Source organism: Cornus florida, unplaced genomic scaffold (genome assembly GCF_030987335.1).
Source record: "Cornus florida cultivar Cherokee Brave unplaced genomic scaffold, ASM3098733v1 CherokeeBrave_3.0.0_Hap2_Chr03, whole genome shotgun sequence".
NCBI classification, from domain to species: Eukaryota; Viridiplantae; Streptophyta; class Magnoliopsida; order Cornales; family Cornaceae; genus Cornus; species Cornus florida.
Window position 1 is genome coordinate 63,345,535 of NW_026775573.1, and position 16,235 is coordinate 63,361,769.

General features: G+C 35.1%; 1 protein-coding gene across 1 annotated transcript in view; it reads right to left on the reverse strand.

The window, feature by feature from the left end:
* LOC132300668 (uncharacterized methyltransferase At1g78140, chloroplastic) overlaps positions 1-9,547 on the reverse strand; it is a 32,235-nt gene extending 22,688 nt beyond the window's left edge. The window contains exons 1-3 of the mRNA XM_059797846.1: positions 9,238-9,547; positions 3,779-3,882; positions 3,443-3,583 (exon numbers count right to left, since the gene is read on the reverse strand). Coding sequence (XP_059653829.1) covers positions 3,443-3,583; positions 3,779-3,882; positions 9,238-9,408 — 416 coding nt within the window. The 5' untranslated portion in view covers positions 9,409-9,547. The remainder of the gene's footprint in view (positions 1-3,442; positions 3,584-3,778; positions 3,883-9,237) is intronic.
* Positions 9,548-16,235: the final 6,688 nt, after the last annotated feature.

Below are 16,235 nucleotides of genomic sequence, written 5' to 3' on the forward strand. Positions count from 1 at the left end.
CTCAAAGGGCTACATCTCTTTCATTATATTCTCTCTTAATCTTTGTATACAATGATCACCTCTATTTATAGGTGAAAGAATACAAGTGATAAATATGGAAAATACATTGATGGAAGATTCCTAAAATCAATACCATAAATCACTCCAATCAATATTCTGTCATAGGCTAAAATCTCTCCTATGATATCCTCATATCAAATATTCAATAAAGGAGTAATTTAAGGGTTCCTATAATAATATTTTCCAACACCCCCCTTAACTCAAGTGTCCAACTTGAAACTACATATGAAGTTGTGAGAGTGTGAGACAAGTTGATCCGAATATCCAAGACGAGATGAGTTGATCTGAAGATCCGAGACAAGTAGAGTATAAAGTAGGGTATGATAAACTTACTCTGACACCATATTGAAAGATATAAAAATTGAAAAGAGAAACTAAAACATACAGAACACAAGAATATAACATGGTTCAGCCACTAGGGCTTACATCCACGACACACAAAGCTCATATCAAATTTTTTAGCAAGAAGTAATTTAAGGGTTCTTATAATAATATTTTCCAACAAAAATTGGAGGAGCCCATGCCCTGTCCCCGAAACAAAGCATCGATCAAGAAAATTTAAAGGCCAAGAATTGAACAACCACGGAGAGCAAACTTGTGAGTGAAAAAGTTTGCTAACTGGCAGCAGCAGAGATCGTAGAGGATCTTCTCTCCTGAGTCAGAAGTAAATAGGTGACTCTTGGGTTGAGTATGTTCAACATATTGTGTAATACTGTTAGAAGATGTTATATTTGGAAAATATTATTATAGGAACCCTTAAATTATTCCTTGACATAATATTTGATACTAGAATATCATAGGAGAGATTCTAGCCTATAATAGAATATGATCGGAGTGATTTATGGTATTGATTTTAGGAATCTTCCATTAATGTATTTTCCATATTTATCACCTCTATTCTTTCACCTATAAATAAAGGTGATCATTGTATACAAAGATTAAGAGAGAATATATTATAAAGTGATGTAGCCCTCTGTAGGCCCTAGTGGCTGAACAACGTAATATCCTTGTGTTCTTCGTGTTTCAAATGTGTGTCATAGGCGGGTGCGAGACACTGTCAGTCTATCACATTAGCAAGCTACGGATGCACAGTCTCACATCGCCTGGGTAAAGGAAATGTGAAGTGCTTATATGTAGGTGTGTCACTTCAATTAGTATGAGGCCTTTTGGGGTAAAGCCCAAAAGTAAAACCGTGCGGGCTTAGGCCCAAAGCAGACAATATTATACCATATGGTGGAGTGGGTCGTTACAACATGGTATCAGAGCCTAATTTTCTTCCTAGGTTCGGACCCCTATTTTGGGGTATTCCTTTAGCATCTAAAATGTTGCTAAGGGTTTCTCAGTGCTATTTGTTCCATGTTTGGGCTGCCGGTTTGTTCGGCGGTAATGTTTTCGCCTTTGCCATGTCTCTGGCAATTTTTATTGACTTGTTTGGGTTGTCGGTGTGTTCAATAGCATTGTTCGTCACCTTCGCCATGTGTTCGGTGATATGTGGACTTGTTTGGGTTGCCGGTGTGTTCGGTAGCGTTGTTTGTCACCTTCGCCATGTATTCGGTGGTATGTGGACTTATTTGGGCTGCCGGTGTGTTCGGTAGCATTATTCTTCGCCTTCACCGTGTCTCTAGCAGTTTTATTGTCTTTTTCCTAATCGTTGGAAAAAAAATCTATTTCATGATTTAATATGCAAGCTGGCCTTCAGCTTGAGGGGGAGTGTTAGAAGATGTTATATTTGGAAAATATTATTATAGGAACCCTTAAATTATTCCTTGACATAATATTTGATACTAGAATATCATAGGAGAGATTCTAGCCTATAATAGAATATGATCGGAGTAATTTATGGTATTGATTTTAGGAATCTTCCATTAATGTATTTTCCATATTTATCACCTCTATTCTTTCACCTATAAATAAAGGTGATCATTGTATACAAAGATTAAGAGAGAATATATTATAAAGTGATGTAGCCCTCTGTAGGCCCTAGTGGCTGAACCACGTAATATCCTTGTGTTCTTCGTATTTCATATCTCTCTTCGCTTCCGTTTTGAGCTTTACAACAAATACCTTTCTCGTAATAGATTGTTCATGGATGGATTAGGTTATGTGATTTTTCCACCATCTAACGTTTCCACATAAAAAATCTCGTGTCTCTACTTTATTTTATTTACTACTTTATGTGTTCATGTGACTGCAATTGAGACGCATGATTATCACCAAGGGTTGCAGCCTAGTGATACTTCCTCACCTTACAAAGTAGAAGGTAGATGGTTCAAGTCCCCATAGGGGCAGAGTGGTTGTGTGAGTTTCAAGAGAGATGATTCACTAACTGGAAATTAATCAAGATTTAACATAAATCAGAAAAGTTAGTTTTTTAAACTGAATACCCATACACACACTCCACCCCTCAGGCCCAAACCCAAACACCCACCCCCCCCCCCCCCCCCCCCCGGGGCGCCGCGGGGGTCTAATTAAACCTTGCATACTCGGACCATCAGTCTTAGGTAACAATCTACCTCCCTCATAACCTGATAGACTGGACAAAATTTTGGAGGATAATTTCATTTTTTATTTAAAGGATTGAAGGAAAATTTTCTTTTCTTCAAATGCTGCTAAAATCTACATACTAAAAGAAAACTAAGGTTGCTCTAAGAAGAAATAAGGAATTTCTATGACCAGCGTAATACATTCATTGTGGTCGTGAGGCCTCTTTACTTTGACGACACTAATTTTGAAGTTATTCCTTAAAAAGCAGGTGGGTAAATCCACTTGCAGAAGTTAAACAAAAGTACTAGAGCAACAAGAATCTACTATCTCAACTACGTGGTAATCTAATTCCACATTACATCATTCAGCTTCAGTATTTTTCATATAAAGAATAGCCCTGGAACAGGGCAAATAACCCATAAAATATACTGACACATCAGAAAATTTGTCTTTAAGACAAAGTCATAATTTTATTTTCATTGGATAGTAATATCATACAAAAATACCAATTTCTATTGTGTTGACAGTTTCAGGAGCTGTGAAAAAGGGAAAGCCAAAGTTAAAGGAAACCATCTTGGTGAACATTATATGTCATTTTCCTTGAAATTGCCTCTAGAATAACCAAAAGTTTTCATATATGTAATTCAGAATAGGCTTCATGAAACAAGAAACTGAACACATGGCAACCATTTCAACCCTTCACCCCTTCTCCAATATATCCAAAGTTTTCATATATATAATTTGGAATAGGCTTCATGAAACAAGAAACTGAACACATGGCAACCATTTCAACTCTTCACCCATGCTCTGATATACCCCATGCTACCAAACTCTTAACTTAAATGTGTATGATAGCTACTTAAGGTCATAAGAATGCAAATAGAAGTATTCCCAGTACCTGAATAACTCTGTGGATAAGGGCCTATATTCACCATACTCCTTGGCCCCACTAGATACCGTTAAGTCAAGATGAGTGGCATTGCCAAAGTAAGCCTTCTTACAGGTGTTGCATTGTAAACTAGACTGAGGTGTAGAATCCCTGTAGGAAATTCATGCAGCAGAAACACTTATAAAGGGGATGACTAGCATGCAACTTCACAAAGCAGGAAAAACAATATGAATAGAAGAAGGAAGGAAAATATCATAACACACCAGTTAAACGGAAGAGGGTACAGGAAAATGTTGACAAGTAAAGGGAGATCCTTCTACTGAGGTTGTGATGGAGATAACTTACATAGATAGTCCTGGATCACTATTCCAAATCATTGGGTCATAACAAATGGGACAAGCCAACATGTTTTTGTGGTTGTTGACCTCCTTCTCCTCTATTACAGAAACCTTCCAATACATTTGAAGAGAGAAAAGTAAAACATGTAAGACATAAGGAAAAAGAGTCAACTAACTACAAAGCTGAGTATGACATAAACGCATATTTGCATCTCATTAAACAAATGAATAAGTAACACTACTACAGTCAACTGGCCTTCCCATTAAGAAAATGTAGTTGAAAGCAGAGAGAATCACCTCAGTAGAAGAATTAAAATTCTAATAATCCTACAAATCTTCCCATCAACTATCTGAACACACACAGATCATGTGTTTGTACATCCATGTCGGGGTGGTGTGTGATCAACTATAAGATTTACTCATTTTCTCTATTTTTATGATTTAGGTTAATAATTATGATATTTAAGACAAATTTTTCTCCAGGAAAGCAAAGCAGTAATCACCAAACTGCACCAAAACAGACATAGAACTCCTGCTAGTGTATATTTTGGATATTTATTTTCTATACCCACTTTATCCCCGCCACGATAGGGTCTATGTTCCTTTCATCCCCATTATTCTCCATCCGTTATAAGTTTTAGGAAATCTTACTATAGTAATAATTTTCTAAATACGGTGTGTAGTGGTGTTTCACGTCTTATAATATTACAAACATACAACAGTGTAAAAAAATAACAAAGTTACCAGAATGCACCAAATACAATACATGGTACAGTTTTATTCATAAAATTTAGTGATCCTCTGATTGACTTCGTTCTTTTTCTTAGTTTTCTTTCTCAAAGTTGAAACATAAAAAGTAACTAAAAGATATCTAATGGAGTCCATAGTTTTTTTTTCCCCAAAAAAAAAATGGAGGACAAAAGGAAACAGCCAGAGCACAAGGTCTACATATTTCAGATACATGCAGATCAGTTCTAACATTTCCAAAAAAAATACATAAATATATAAAAAATAAAAAAGAAAGAAAATGAGTAAATAAATGAAAGGTTCATTTAAAAACAGTAAATTCCATTAATCAACTAACGGTTTATTAATGTCTAAACAATACTTATGTGTTCTAATGGCACGCATCATAACATCTTGAAATCCTAGTTATCGTAAAAAATTCATATCAGCACATTGCATTCACTTCTGCAATTTATTTGTAGTCTGTTATGTGACACCGTCGACTACTCCTTAGATCAGTCGATTGTCATGTAATTCTAGTAGCAATGTAAAACATGATATATCTAGGGCAGTTGACTATACCCTATTAGAGTTGACTACATGTCATTCCAGAAAGCTGTGCTAAATTGTTACAACTAGAACAGTTGACTATACTTTTGATAGAGTCGACTATATTGACAGCTGCTCTCATGTTTACAGATATGCACCGACAGCCCTTTCTAGGGCATTTGTGCAAATGCACAGGTGTGTCACGTGCCATTCACGTACTCTGTCAACTCTACATTCTCTAGAATGTTCCTTGCTGAGAGAAGGCCATATCTATCCTTGCTCAGGTGCTGCTACAGTTCAAATTCCAAATGGCAGACTTGCCAATTCTGTAAAGGTGCATAGAGAGGGCATTGCTGTCATTCTTGCAGCGGTCAGATAATTCCTGTAAAGGTGCTTTAAAAGTTGTCATTCTTATCCTCAGCTGTATCATATCTCAGGTCTATATATTGTGCATATATCAGCAGAAAAGGCTGTGAGCTCAAAATTGAAAATCTGAGAGAGCTTTTGACAGGATTCATATTTCTGAGTGCACAAATGAGCTTTTGAATTCTGTGAGCCTCTATTTTCTAGATCTAAATACCAGAGTTCATCACGGTCTCAGAAGAATGAAGAGAAGTTGCATTCTTGGTACTAAAAACTGTAGACACTATTATATTAAATCTATTAAGACCCTAGGTTGTCCAAGTATGGTTCATTTTGGTCCTGTGAGCATCCTGATTTTTTTGATAAATAAAATTGTATTAGAAGGCGTTCGAATTATCTTTGCAAGGTCATTTAAACCTCAGTTCATCAAGAATCAAGGTTGCATCCCATTCTCGCCAACCTTGCCTGCTGATGCTGAAAAACAGAATATGGTGATGTCAAGTCTCAAAGTTGTTTTCAAGAGAGGATGTTTTGTTTTTGAGGCTTCCCTTGGTATGAGCAACTGCTGAATACTATTTCCTATCTTGTCAAGCCAATACCAAGCAGATTCTGAGGCTGCAACTAAATATGGATTTCCAAACCTTTGTATGCAGCTTCTTCTGTAGCAGTAAGTATCAGCTACTACCTTGCTCAAGCTAATTGTGTTGTGATTCTAATTGGAAGGGATTGAGTACTTCATTTATATTTCCTTCTTGTTTTTGAGAATATATAGTCCAAGCTGTGGGTGTTGCGGACATGGGAAGTGCTTGAGTGCTATTGTAGTGAGATTGGTGAGTGTCTAGCCCAAGCATTGGGTGTCGTGGACAAGGTGAGTGCTTGGGTGCTCTTGTAGTGAGCTTGCTGAGTGCAGTGAGTGAGAGTGTGAGAGTTTGTAAACCTCAACTTTGCTCATAGTGGATTTGGAACTAGGCTTTAATACCTCGAGGTTTCCCCTACATTTGGTGTTTTACCTCGTAAATTTGGTGTCCTACATTTACAATTATGTCTCTTGTGCATTCTAGCAAACATGTATGCATAATTAGGGTTTGAGAAGGGCTTACATCAAATTAATTTGGCATTAGGCATGTTACTGCTTATCTAGCTCTCTAGTGGCATTCATTATATTGGAATTGCTTGGGTCAAGATTAAGAAAAGAATTCCGGGAACGAATTCACCCCCTCCCCTTCTTGGTTCTTCAATTGGTTTCAGAGCTAGGGTCTGCATTGTTGAGGTTTAATCACCTGCAGAAGAGGTCTTAAGGATGGCTGATGAGGTACAGTCCACTATCAAGGCTCCACTGTTTGATGGATCAAATTATGACTCATGGAGGATTAGAATGGATACTTTTGTCATGTCTCATCAGTCCTTTGATGTTTGACATGCTACTACTGAAGGTGTAGTTATCATCAACCAAGCTAATCCCACAGTTGCAGACAAGCTATCTCAATTGATGGCAAAGCTAGACATGCATTGTATTGTGCTTTGAAGAAGCAAGAATTCACTATGGTCAAGAACTGCAAAACAGCTAAGAATATATGGGACTCACTCCAGGCTGCTCATGAGTTAAATAGAACAATCAAAGAGAACATGATACGCTTCTTAAGGTTTAGTATGAAGGCTGTAAGATGGAAGATAGGGAAACTGTTGCTGAGTATTTCTTCAGAGTAAATGAAATAGTTAATAGTATCAAACTCTTGGAGAAGATGTAAAAGGACTCAGAAGTCTGCAAGAGAGTCCTTAGATCACTCACAGCTACGTTTAATCCAAAGGTAACCATTTTGGAAGATAAGGACCTGATCTGCATGACCATTGATGATCTGCAATCTTCTCTAATTGCATATGAAATGAGAATTGGTCTTCCTACATCATCAAAAAGGGAGGCAGCTTTGAAAGCTAAGGAAGTTGACCATTAGACAGAGAATGGTTCTGAGGATGATCTATCAGAAGATGAAATGGCCTACCTTGCTAGAAAATTCAAGATATTCGGGATGAGGAAGAAAGGATAGCAACAGAATCAAACCTGTTACTGTTCTCGCAACTCAAAAGGACAAAAGCAGAAGAAGAATGATGCAGCTAAGTACAAAGGAAAATTAAGCAGAAAGGCATTACTTACTGGATGGGAATCAGGATCAGAAAATAAAAAAGAAGAAGCAGAAGAAGCTTGTTTGTTTATGGCTTTTCAAGAACTCCCTTCAAACCAAGATGTGGCGGAAGATGAGGATGATGATCTTGATGAAGCCTTAGCTGAATGTGAAAGGCTTGCAAAGAAATGCAATTCTCAGATAAAGGAATTGAAGTTGGTCAACCTTGAGCTGGAAAAGACTGAGGAGCTCCTCCTCAAGCATATCAAGGTAAAACTCTCTCCTTTGCTCCATTTCTCTAACAGTGTGCTATTGTGTCAATTACAGGTCAGTTGAAACAAACTAAAGCACTAAAGGTGCAGAGAGGAACTTGCTATGGCCTTGGAAGAAAGGTCCAAGAAAATGACTGAAATCTGAACAATTTCAACCAAACAGATTGGAAGGACAGGTATTGGTTTTGATCTAAGCTCAGGTGAGAAGGTAAAACAAACCACTACACACTCTACCTTTGTTAAATCTGAAAGTGGTGATGTTTATGCTGCTTATCCTATTACTCTCAAAGCATCTGAACTACTTCAGTCTACCAATACCACATGGAAGTATGATCATTTAGATGTTGCATCTTCTGCCAATAGAAATTCTAAAGTCAAGCCTGCCTATATAAAGAAATCTGATTTGAAGCACACTAGAATGTCTAAATCTTGCAATGCATTTGTTAAAACCAAAATAATTTGGATGCCCAAGAAATTGAATTTTGTTAGCATGCTCATTTACACGGCTTTTAAAGCTTGCAATGTCAATTCTAAATAGTATGTTGACAACGGTTGTTCAAGACATATAACTGGTGACAAATCTAAATTTGAAAAGTTAAACGAATTTGAAGGTGGTTGTGTCATTTTTGGGGGTAACAAGAAAGCCTTGATTGTTGGTAGGGGAACAATTAGGAAAACTTAAGAAATTTCTAGCATAGATGATGTCTTGTATGTTGATGGCCGAAACGCAGCCTTAACATGTTTTTGCCAAGTAAATCTTTTTAGTAATTTTACTTATCAAATAAATAAAATAAAATAAAATAAAATAAAATCTTTTTAGTAATTTTAATTACAATTATTTTAGGCCCTATAAAATAGGTATTTGTAAAGATGATTTGGGGGACATGGCCCCCCTTAGTCTCCGCACAGGTCTGCCCCCATAAGTTGTGAAGTTTCAACTATACTGGGAGTTACTTGGAACGGAAATCCATATGGAAGTGCAAGTGCAAATTATGCAGAAGTATGCATTCATAGGAGATCAAAATATTACAAACTATTTCAAAAACAACATGGCCTCTAATTTTCATGTGTTCCATTCTGTGCTGCAAAATGCATTATTGTCCATTAATATCAAAAATTAATTTCTCATTTTCACAATACAATTTTTGGTATTAATATGTTTAACCGGAAAAAAGATAATAATTGCTGTTTTGGTCGTCCTAAACTACTTTCAATGATTTAACTCAAACGAATTTAAGCTTAATCTGGTGAGAATTTTCGCCTGAAGAGGATCAATCCTCAATTAAACAAACTATATTTTAACAAATCAAATCCTAAATTCTACTGTTTCACAGTATTAACATCTCATTAATTCCAAAAAAAAATAAAAACTGAATCTCATATCAATTTTGTAGCTATATATATACACACATATAGAGAGAGAGACGAATTAATACCGGCTTGGTTTCAATGAAGGCTGTTGAAGAAGCATGCACTTTAGCGGCGAACATGGGTTTGAAGGTTGGGGTTATGGGAGGTTTGAAGAAAGAGCGTCTAGATGTGGTAAGAATCGGAATTAAAACACGCACCCTAACTGAATGAGCTGCTGATATATTGAGTGTTCCCATTTAAATCAATCAAGAAGTAGGAACTCTCTCTCTTTGTGGCAATAGGAACTCTCTCTCTCTCGCTCTCTCTCTGGGAATGTATAAGGCAAACCCAAAAGGTGTGTACACACACATGATACACACATTCGTGTTGGAACATTTTTGCCTGAAAATTTTTTATTTGCTTTTTGTCCGTTTAATATACAAGGACGTGGAGGGAATGAAACGGAAGAGTGGCCCTAACGGCCAAATTGGGTGGGTGGTGTTTGTCACGCTTCACCTGTCCCTTTCGTGTCTCTCTCGGTTGTATTTTTATATGTATTGGATCAACTAAGGCCGGCAATGATTATAAGACTCCTTCAATTGGGCCTCCATGGATCGTTAAAGAATTTTAAATTAAGCATATGGGTCCAATACCTTTTGCCAGCCAAATTACCACACTCGAGCCGACGTACTCCAAAAATCCAGCTCCACTTTTCGGGGCGAGTCCTCCAGAGTGAATTCCTATGTGGTTTCTTACAATGCGCTACTTGAGGTTTTGTTTGACTTGGCGTGATAAAAAAGGCAAGTAACGGAACATTGAAGTTAATAATAACTTGTCAACTAAAAAATAAAAATCTGAAAAAAGTTGAAAACGGGCAAATGGGCGCTTCTTCTCTTTCTGTTGCAATTTCTTTTGCAACTTTTCTTCTTCTCTTTTTGTTTTCTTCTATTATTTCTTTTTTAACTTCTTGAATCCAAACCCTAATTCCTCTCTTCTTTCCTTCTGGTTCCATCAAAAGCATAGTGTATTATTGTTTTTTAATTCTTTTTTAATTCAAAACCCTAATCCTCCCTCCTTTCCTTTTCGTTCTATGAAAATCCTATTTTTTTACTTTTTTATTTTCTTTTTTGAATCAAAACCCAGATAGCAGTTTTTGCTTGCATTTTTACTTTGCAATTCCTTCTTTGAATCAAATCCCGATGCTCATTAGATTCCGTTAACAATACCTAACACTTACTTAACACATTCTACCATATCGGGCTGGGGCTCGGAAGAGAAGAGAACTGAGGACGGAGGTTCTATATCACTTTCTTCAATGTTTTAAGAGGCAGGATAAGAAAATTGTAAATTTTCTTTTTATTCATTATTTTCAAGGTATAGATATTATACTTTACAAGTTGATTTGTTTGAGAGATCTTCCCTAAGATATAAGATTATAATTTTTAGGAATATTTCAATACTACTAAGTTATAATTTAAGAAATAATGACCATTGTTGATGATTAATTTCAGAATTTTACCAACTGCTAATAGATGTTTTGAAAAATATGAAGTTGTCATATGAATTGTCATTGAGATTGCTTAGGCTTTGGAACACTTCTTGTCGTGCAATAACACTTTGTTTTTAAAGTGAATGTATTCACTTTAGACATTGCCATTATTAGTTCACGCCCCAAAATTATACTACTTTGTAATGCACTTCATTTGTTTGTTAGAATGTTTGAAAAATTATTTCTTCCAAAAACTTTTGCCTCTTCTTTATTTATTTATTTTCAAAATCTATCTATGGCTTGCCATGCTTTCTTTCTAAATAGACAATTACATCATTGAGAAGGGTCCTCACCTCTATAAATATTTTATAAAGAGCATTTTGGGATTGAACTTCCTTTCTTGATTTGCCATTGTAAATATTATATTTTGTGATCATGTTGGAGAGCCTTGAAAAGAGATAAGAGTGGAAAAGAGATAATGTTGATAAAGAAATTCTAATTTTTTAAATTTGCATTTGCAAACTAAAAAGAAAAAAAGAAAACAATGGATGAGAGAGAGAGAGAGGAGGAGGAGAAATCCAATAAGTTATTATTTGTATTGGATGACAATTTTGTCTTCTAAAATTTATTTTTAGAATATTTATCAAACTTTTAAGTGTTTTTGACCAAATTATCCTCAAATAGTCACTTAATAGCAATTAAGTTTCAATATCGGTGACTATTCAACTTTTTTTGACTTTAAGATCACTTTAGAGCAATTATATTTAATTTTGGTCACCAAAATCTAATTTTCCCTTTATAGTTTTGCACATTTGATGGTTGATAAGGCTTAATAAATGTTATTAATATTGTGCATTTATTAATATTGTTCATTTATTGTTCAAAATACAGTGAAAATTTTATTTTTAATTGAACATTATAGATTTAGAACTGAAATTATGATTAATTCATTTGTCATTTTGTTACTGTAAATTACGATATTTTCACTTGAAATTTACATTAGTTAAGAGGTTTATTTGTTATTTTCACTTGAAATTTACATTTGTTAAGGGGCTTATTTATAGGGTTTTGTTCTATAATCTTCAATAAAGCATTCTAGCGAATCTGAAATCTTCCATAATTGATTCTTTGATTAAAAAAACTGGTCTAAACCCCTTTTATTATAAAAAAGTATACTATGTTATTTCCAATACGAGACTTGTATACTTACACACACACACACACACACATATTTATATATATTGTTTAATCTCTATTATTTAAAGCAAATAGATTGGACAGAAAAGTTTGGACCATAAATTATTGCTTCCTTAAAATTTGGATTGAAGAGTACTTAGAAACCATCAAAGAGGGGTCTTTGAAGTTAAGGTTTATGAATTTTTATCAATATTGCTACTGCAATATAGAGATCATAACCATGTTTTGACTTTTAGAGGTTGAATTAGTATTTGGAATTATTGTTGGAGCAATCATAATTTTAAGTAGTGGTAAGTTAACTTAAAGTTTGATTAGGGAGAAATTGGAAAAAAGTGAGAGAAAATTCCTATTCTTGTACAATTTATAGAATCCAAAGAAACCAATTATCTCATCCCACTTCTAATGCATGCTCTAATGTAACATACAACATTATATGTTATTTCCAATATGAGACTTGCATACAACCATACATAGAATTGTTTTGGAACTATCTTATACAGTCCAATTGAGTAGTGCTTAAAAGATATGAAAAAATAAGTCTTTAAAGTTGGGATTTATGAATTTTTATCAGTATTGCTATTGCTATATAGAAATCATAACTATATTTTGACTTTTAGGAGTAGAATTAGTATTTGAAATTACTGTGGTTTCAGTTTTATTTTGAAGTTAAGGTTAGTTGCGGAGAAAATGTGGAAATTGAAAGAAAATTTGGATTCTTGCACAATTTCAGAATCCGAAAAAGCCAGTTATATCATCTCAATTGTAATGCATGTGTGCCCGCACGTGCAGCACAATTGGACAGGCATTTGGGTACTCCTTTACATCTCTGGTTTGGAATTAAATCATGCACGTGGTTTATGTGTGATTATGTGTATCAGGAGTTTGCAAACCATCCGAGAGCCCCAAGTGGCTAGCAAGTGGATTGATTATTCATTACCAAAAAAAAAAAGGTGTAATGCATGTTCTAATGCAACATACATCCTCAAATTCATTACACTTTGGAATCCTATCTAATGTTCCTATTGCAAATATATTCACCTTGTGTTGCTTGTCTTCCTTTACATTTTTTAATTTGTTATTATTATTATTATTTTGTGCAGAGGGGATGAGAGAAAGCTGTGTTATTTATTGTTTACAATTCTTTCCTCTCGAATAAGCTGTTTGTATTCTTTACTTTAGTTTTAAATATGTATTTTGGTGGAGTCATTTGGATAGATGCTTACATATAGGTTTGCAATTGCAAAAGATGCAAATTAAATCCCTAATTTTCTCACATTTCTCTCCCACTGTTGCTACTCTAGCCAATATGCAATCTCTCTCTCAAGCTAAAAAAAAGGAACAAGTTCATCATGCTATTGTTCTAGGTTTACATACAACTACATTGATTTTAGTAAAAGGTGCTTTAGACGCACGTGGTTCCAAGTTAATGCCAGATCTTATTAGCTGCTATCATTGTCTCGTGCTACAAAAAAAAGGGACTGATCCAAATAGCTTAAATTTAAATGTAAAAATAGAGGTGTTGGTATGTGTAAAAGGTTCTGATTACAGTAAACAAAGATTTGAATATGAAATTAAACATAGAAAATGGTAGAAAGGAATCACCTGTTCTGGTTTTGTTATTCTTCTGAGAAAATCTTGTTGAAAATTGAACCTTCCTCCCAGAAATCCTCCTCACTCTCGTATTCCTTCAACCGATAAGGAAGTCAGTCAATCGATACCCTATTTTTGCTTTTCGTTCTTAATTTGTTCGAAACCCAAAAATGCCTAATTGATTGATGGATTACAGCAACAATAATATGGAAACCCTTGATTCAATTGAGGGTTCTTTGGGCGGGAGCTCCCTTTTTTGCGTTTTATTTTGTTTAAGATTAGCTTTTTATTTTGTTTTGTTTAGGGTTAGCTTTTATTTCTTATTTGTTTTTTCTTTTTCTATAATAAGTTACCGTATAAGTTAAAAGAAGGAAGGTTGTTAACGGAAAAATCCATTTTGTATCATTATAGTGGAGCCTACACACATATTATAAATAGAATTAGACGTAGCCAAACCAAGACCTTTCATCAGTGCACTGCAGGGGACCGGATGGGAATTCACATCAGAGGATTCGCGCCCCCGCTTTTCCCAACCCGAATCACCTACTGATTTAGTTGAGCTTTCCGTTTAATGGAAGATAATTGAGGAAAGACTTTTGATGAGTAGAAACCTTCTTGAACTCATTTATATTGCATAAAAACTTAAAGGGTAAAATGCCCCAGGGGCCTTGGATGAGTTGGTAAGGTGCATGGGGGTTACTTCGTCCAGTGTTCGAACTTTGTCAGTTCCTTTATCATCCCTGGATTACATGGTGCATCCTATGGGGTTGGGCGCTACACTCTCAATTTGTAGCCTAGGGTGGATTTAAAGGGCCTTACCTAGGAGAGTTCTGAGTTCCAAAAAAAAAAAATAAATAAACCTGAACTATTGATTTGTTGCATTTGAGGACATTTTGGCAGGTGACTTGGTCGAAAAAATTATAAGACAAATTTACCCTTATTTAAAACTACATAATTTTGAGAGTTATATACTTAACTTGATGACCTAGCAGCTAAAATCTTAGCAACCAATAAAAATGAGACAACAAAGTAACCTTATCTTCAACCACAAAAAAAATGGGGGAAAAGTTTCAACCCATTTGCGTCAAACACCGTTCTTCTCTTTGACCGCCATGTGCAATGACGGCCTTTTCCTTGACCGCCATGTTCGGTAGCCAAACCAACTGATAGAATCCACCATCATATGAGAAAAGTGCTAAATAATTACAATGTACGTAAAGATTGAAGAAGAAGTTTACCTTTCCAGAAGTTTACATTTTTGGTTATGGACTACGGCTCGAAGTTATCGTCGGCGTCTCAGACTGTTCCAATACCTGAAACCCTAAGATTAATTGAAACCCTAAGATTACCTAAACCCTTCGTCGAATCGTGAATTGGGGTTGTAACTGATCCAACCAACGAAACCCCATAAATTGAAATGAATGATAATACTGAAACTCAATATAGTTCATCTTGTACCAGTAATGAAGATCTAAACAAAATTCACTCCATTGACACATTAAATCATAAAACACTGAAAATTGTATAAAATATAAACAAAATTGAAAATTTCTGAATCATTATGCCCTAGAACTTCTCAAAACACATCAAACTGGGGTAAAAATTACACTAAAATTTCATAACCACATCTTAAAAAAAGTATGAACTTGCAAAAATAGATCAAACAACATTGAATCGAAAACTAACCCCTCTGAAAGCCATAACTATTGTAATCATAAATAAATAGAGAGAGGTATAAATTGAGGCAATTGTTTGGCCAGAGAGAGATGTAAGTACATGCATGGATGTAATGCTTCTTGAATCCGATGCCCGTCATATGCAATTGTTTCTTCTCCGGCAAACACTTCCTCTAAAAATTCTCTAATTGTCCAAGCAATCTAATTTAATTAAAGAATTAGCAAATGATATATTATATATATGTATACAGAGATAGGAGATGAGAGAGAGACATTCAGTGCTAAGTGAACAAGAATTTTTTATTTTTTTAGCAGATGTAAAGAAGATGAACAGTGATATATATGTGTGTGTGTGTGCGCGCGCGCGCGTGCATGCGTGCACGTACGTATGTGTATACAGAAGGTGTGTTTCTGTGAAACCTTAAGATGTGCTTGGGTATGTAATGGCACAATAAAGGGCATTAAGTCTTGGCATGTAATGATCCGGTCATTTCCCTTCCTTTTTTTTTTTGTAAATTTCATTTTTTCGTCTTTTTTCCTATTTCGTCCTTTAGTCATTTTTCATTTTTCCTTGCATAACCTCACTTTTTGTGCTCGGATTTGATTCCGGCTTCGCATATATCCATGATATTTCATTTCCATGATAACTACATTTTCACTTTTGTATAAAAGCAAGTTAAATGGTTACTTTTCTTGTAAAGTGCATAAATGTATAACTTTTGGTAATTACTCTAAACTTGAGGGGTTTTTGCGTAATTAAATAAAGTAATTATTTTTCGTCTTAGGGACCATGTTGCAATTTAATTTGAAAGATATTTTTAAAAAAGGACCTTTTTGTAATTTCTAAAAAATGTGACAAGTGTCACATTCCTAAGGTGCCACTTGTTGACATTGTGGATGAACCACTTGGAAGCTTAATCTCATAACACATAAAGGGTGGAGATTCACCCATTTGTTGGCCTAGGATTAGAGCACTTGTTGGCATGATGGTTGACAAGTGTAGGTTGGATATTAATCTTGGAAGCTTACTTAGATTCATGACAAGTGTAGGCTTCACAATTGGTCTTGTATTATTGTGTGTGTGAGAAGTAGTGCAAGAGCACCTAGTGAGTGGAGAATCCCACCATTTTAA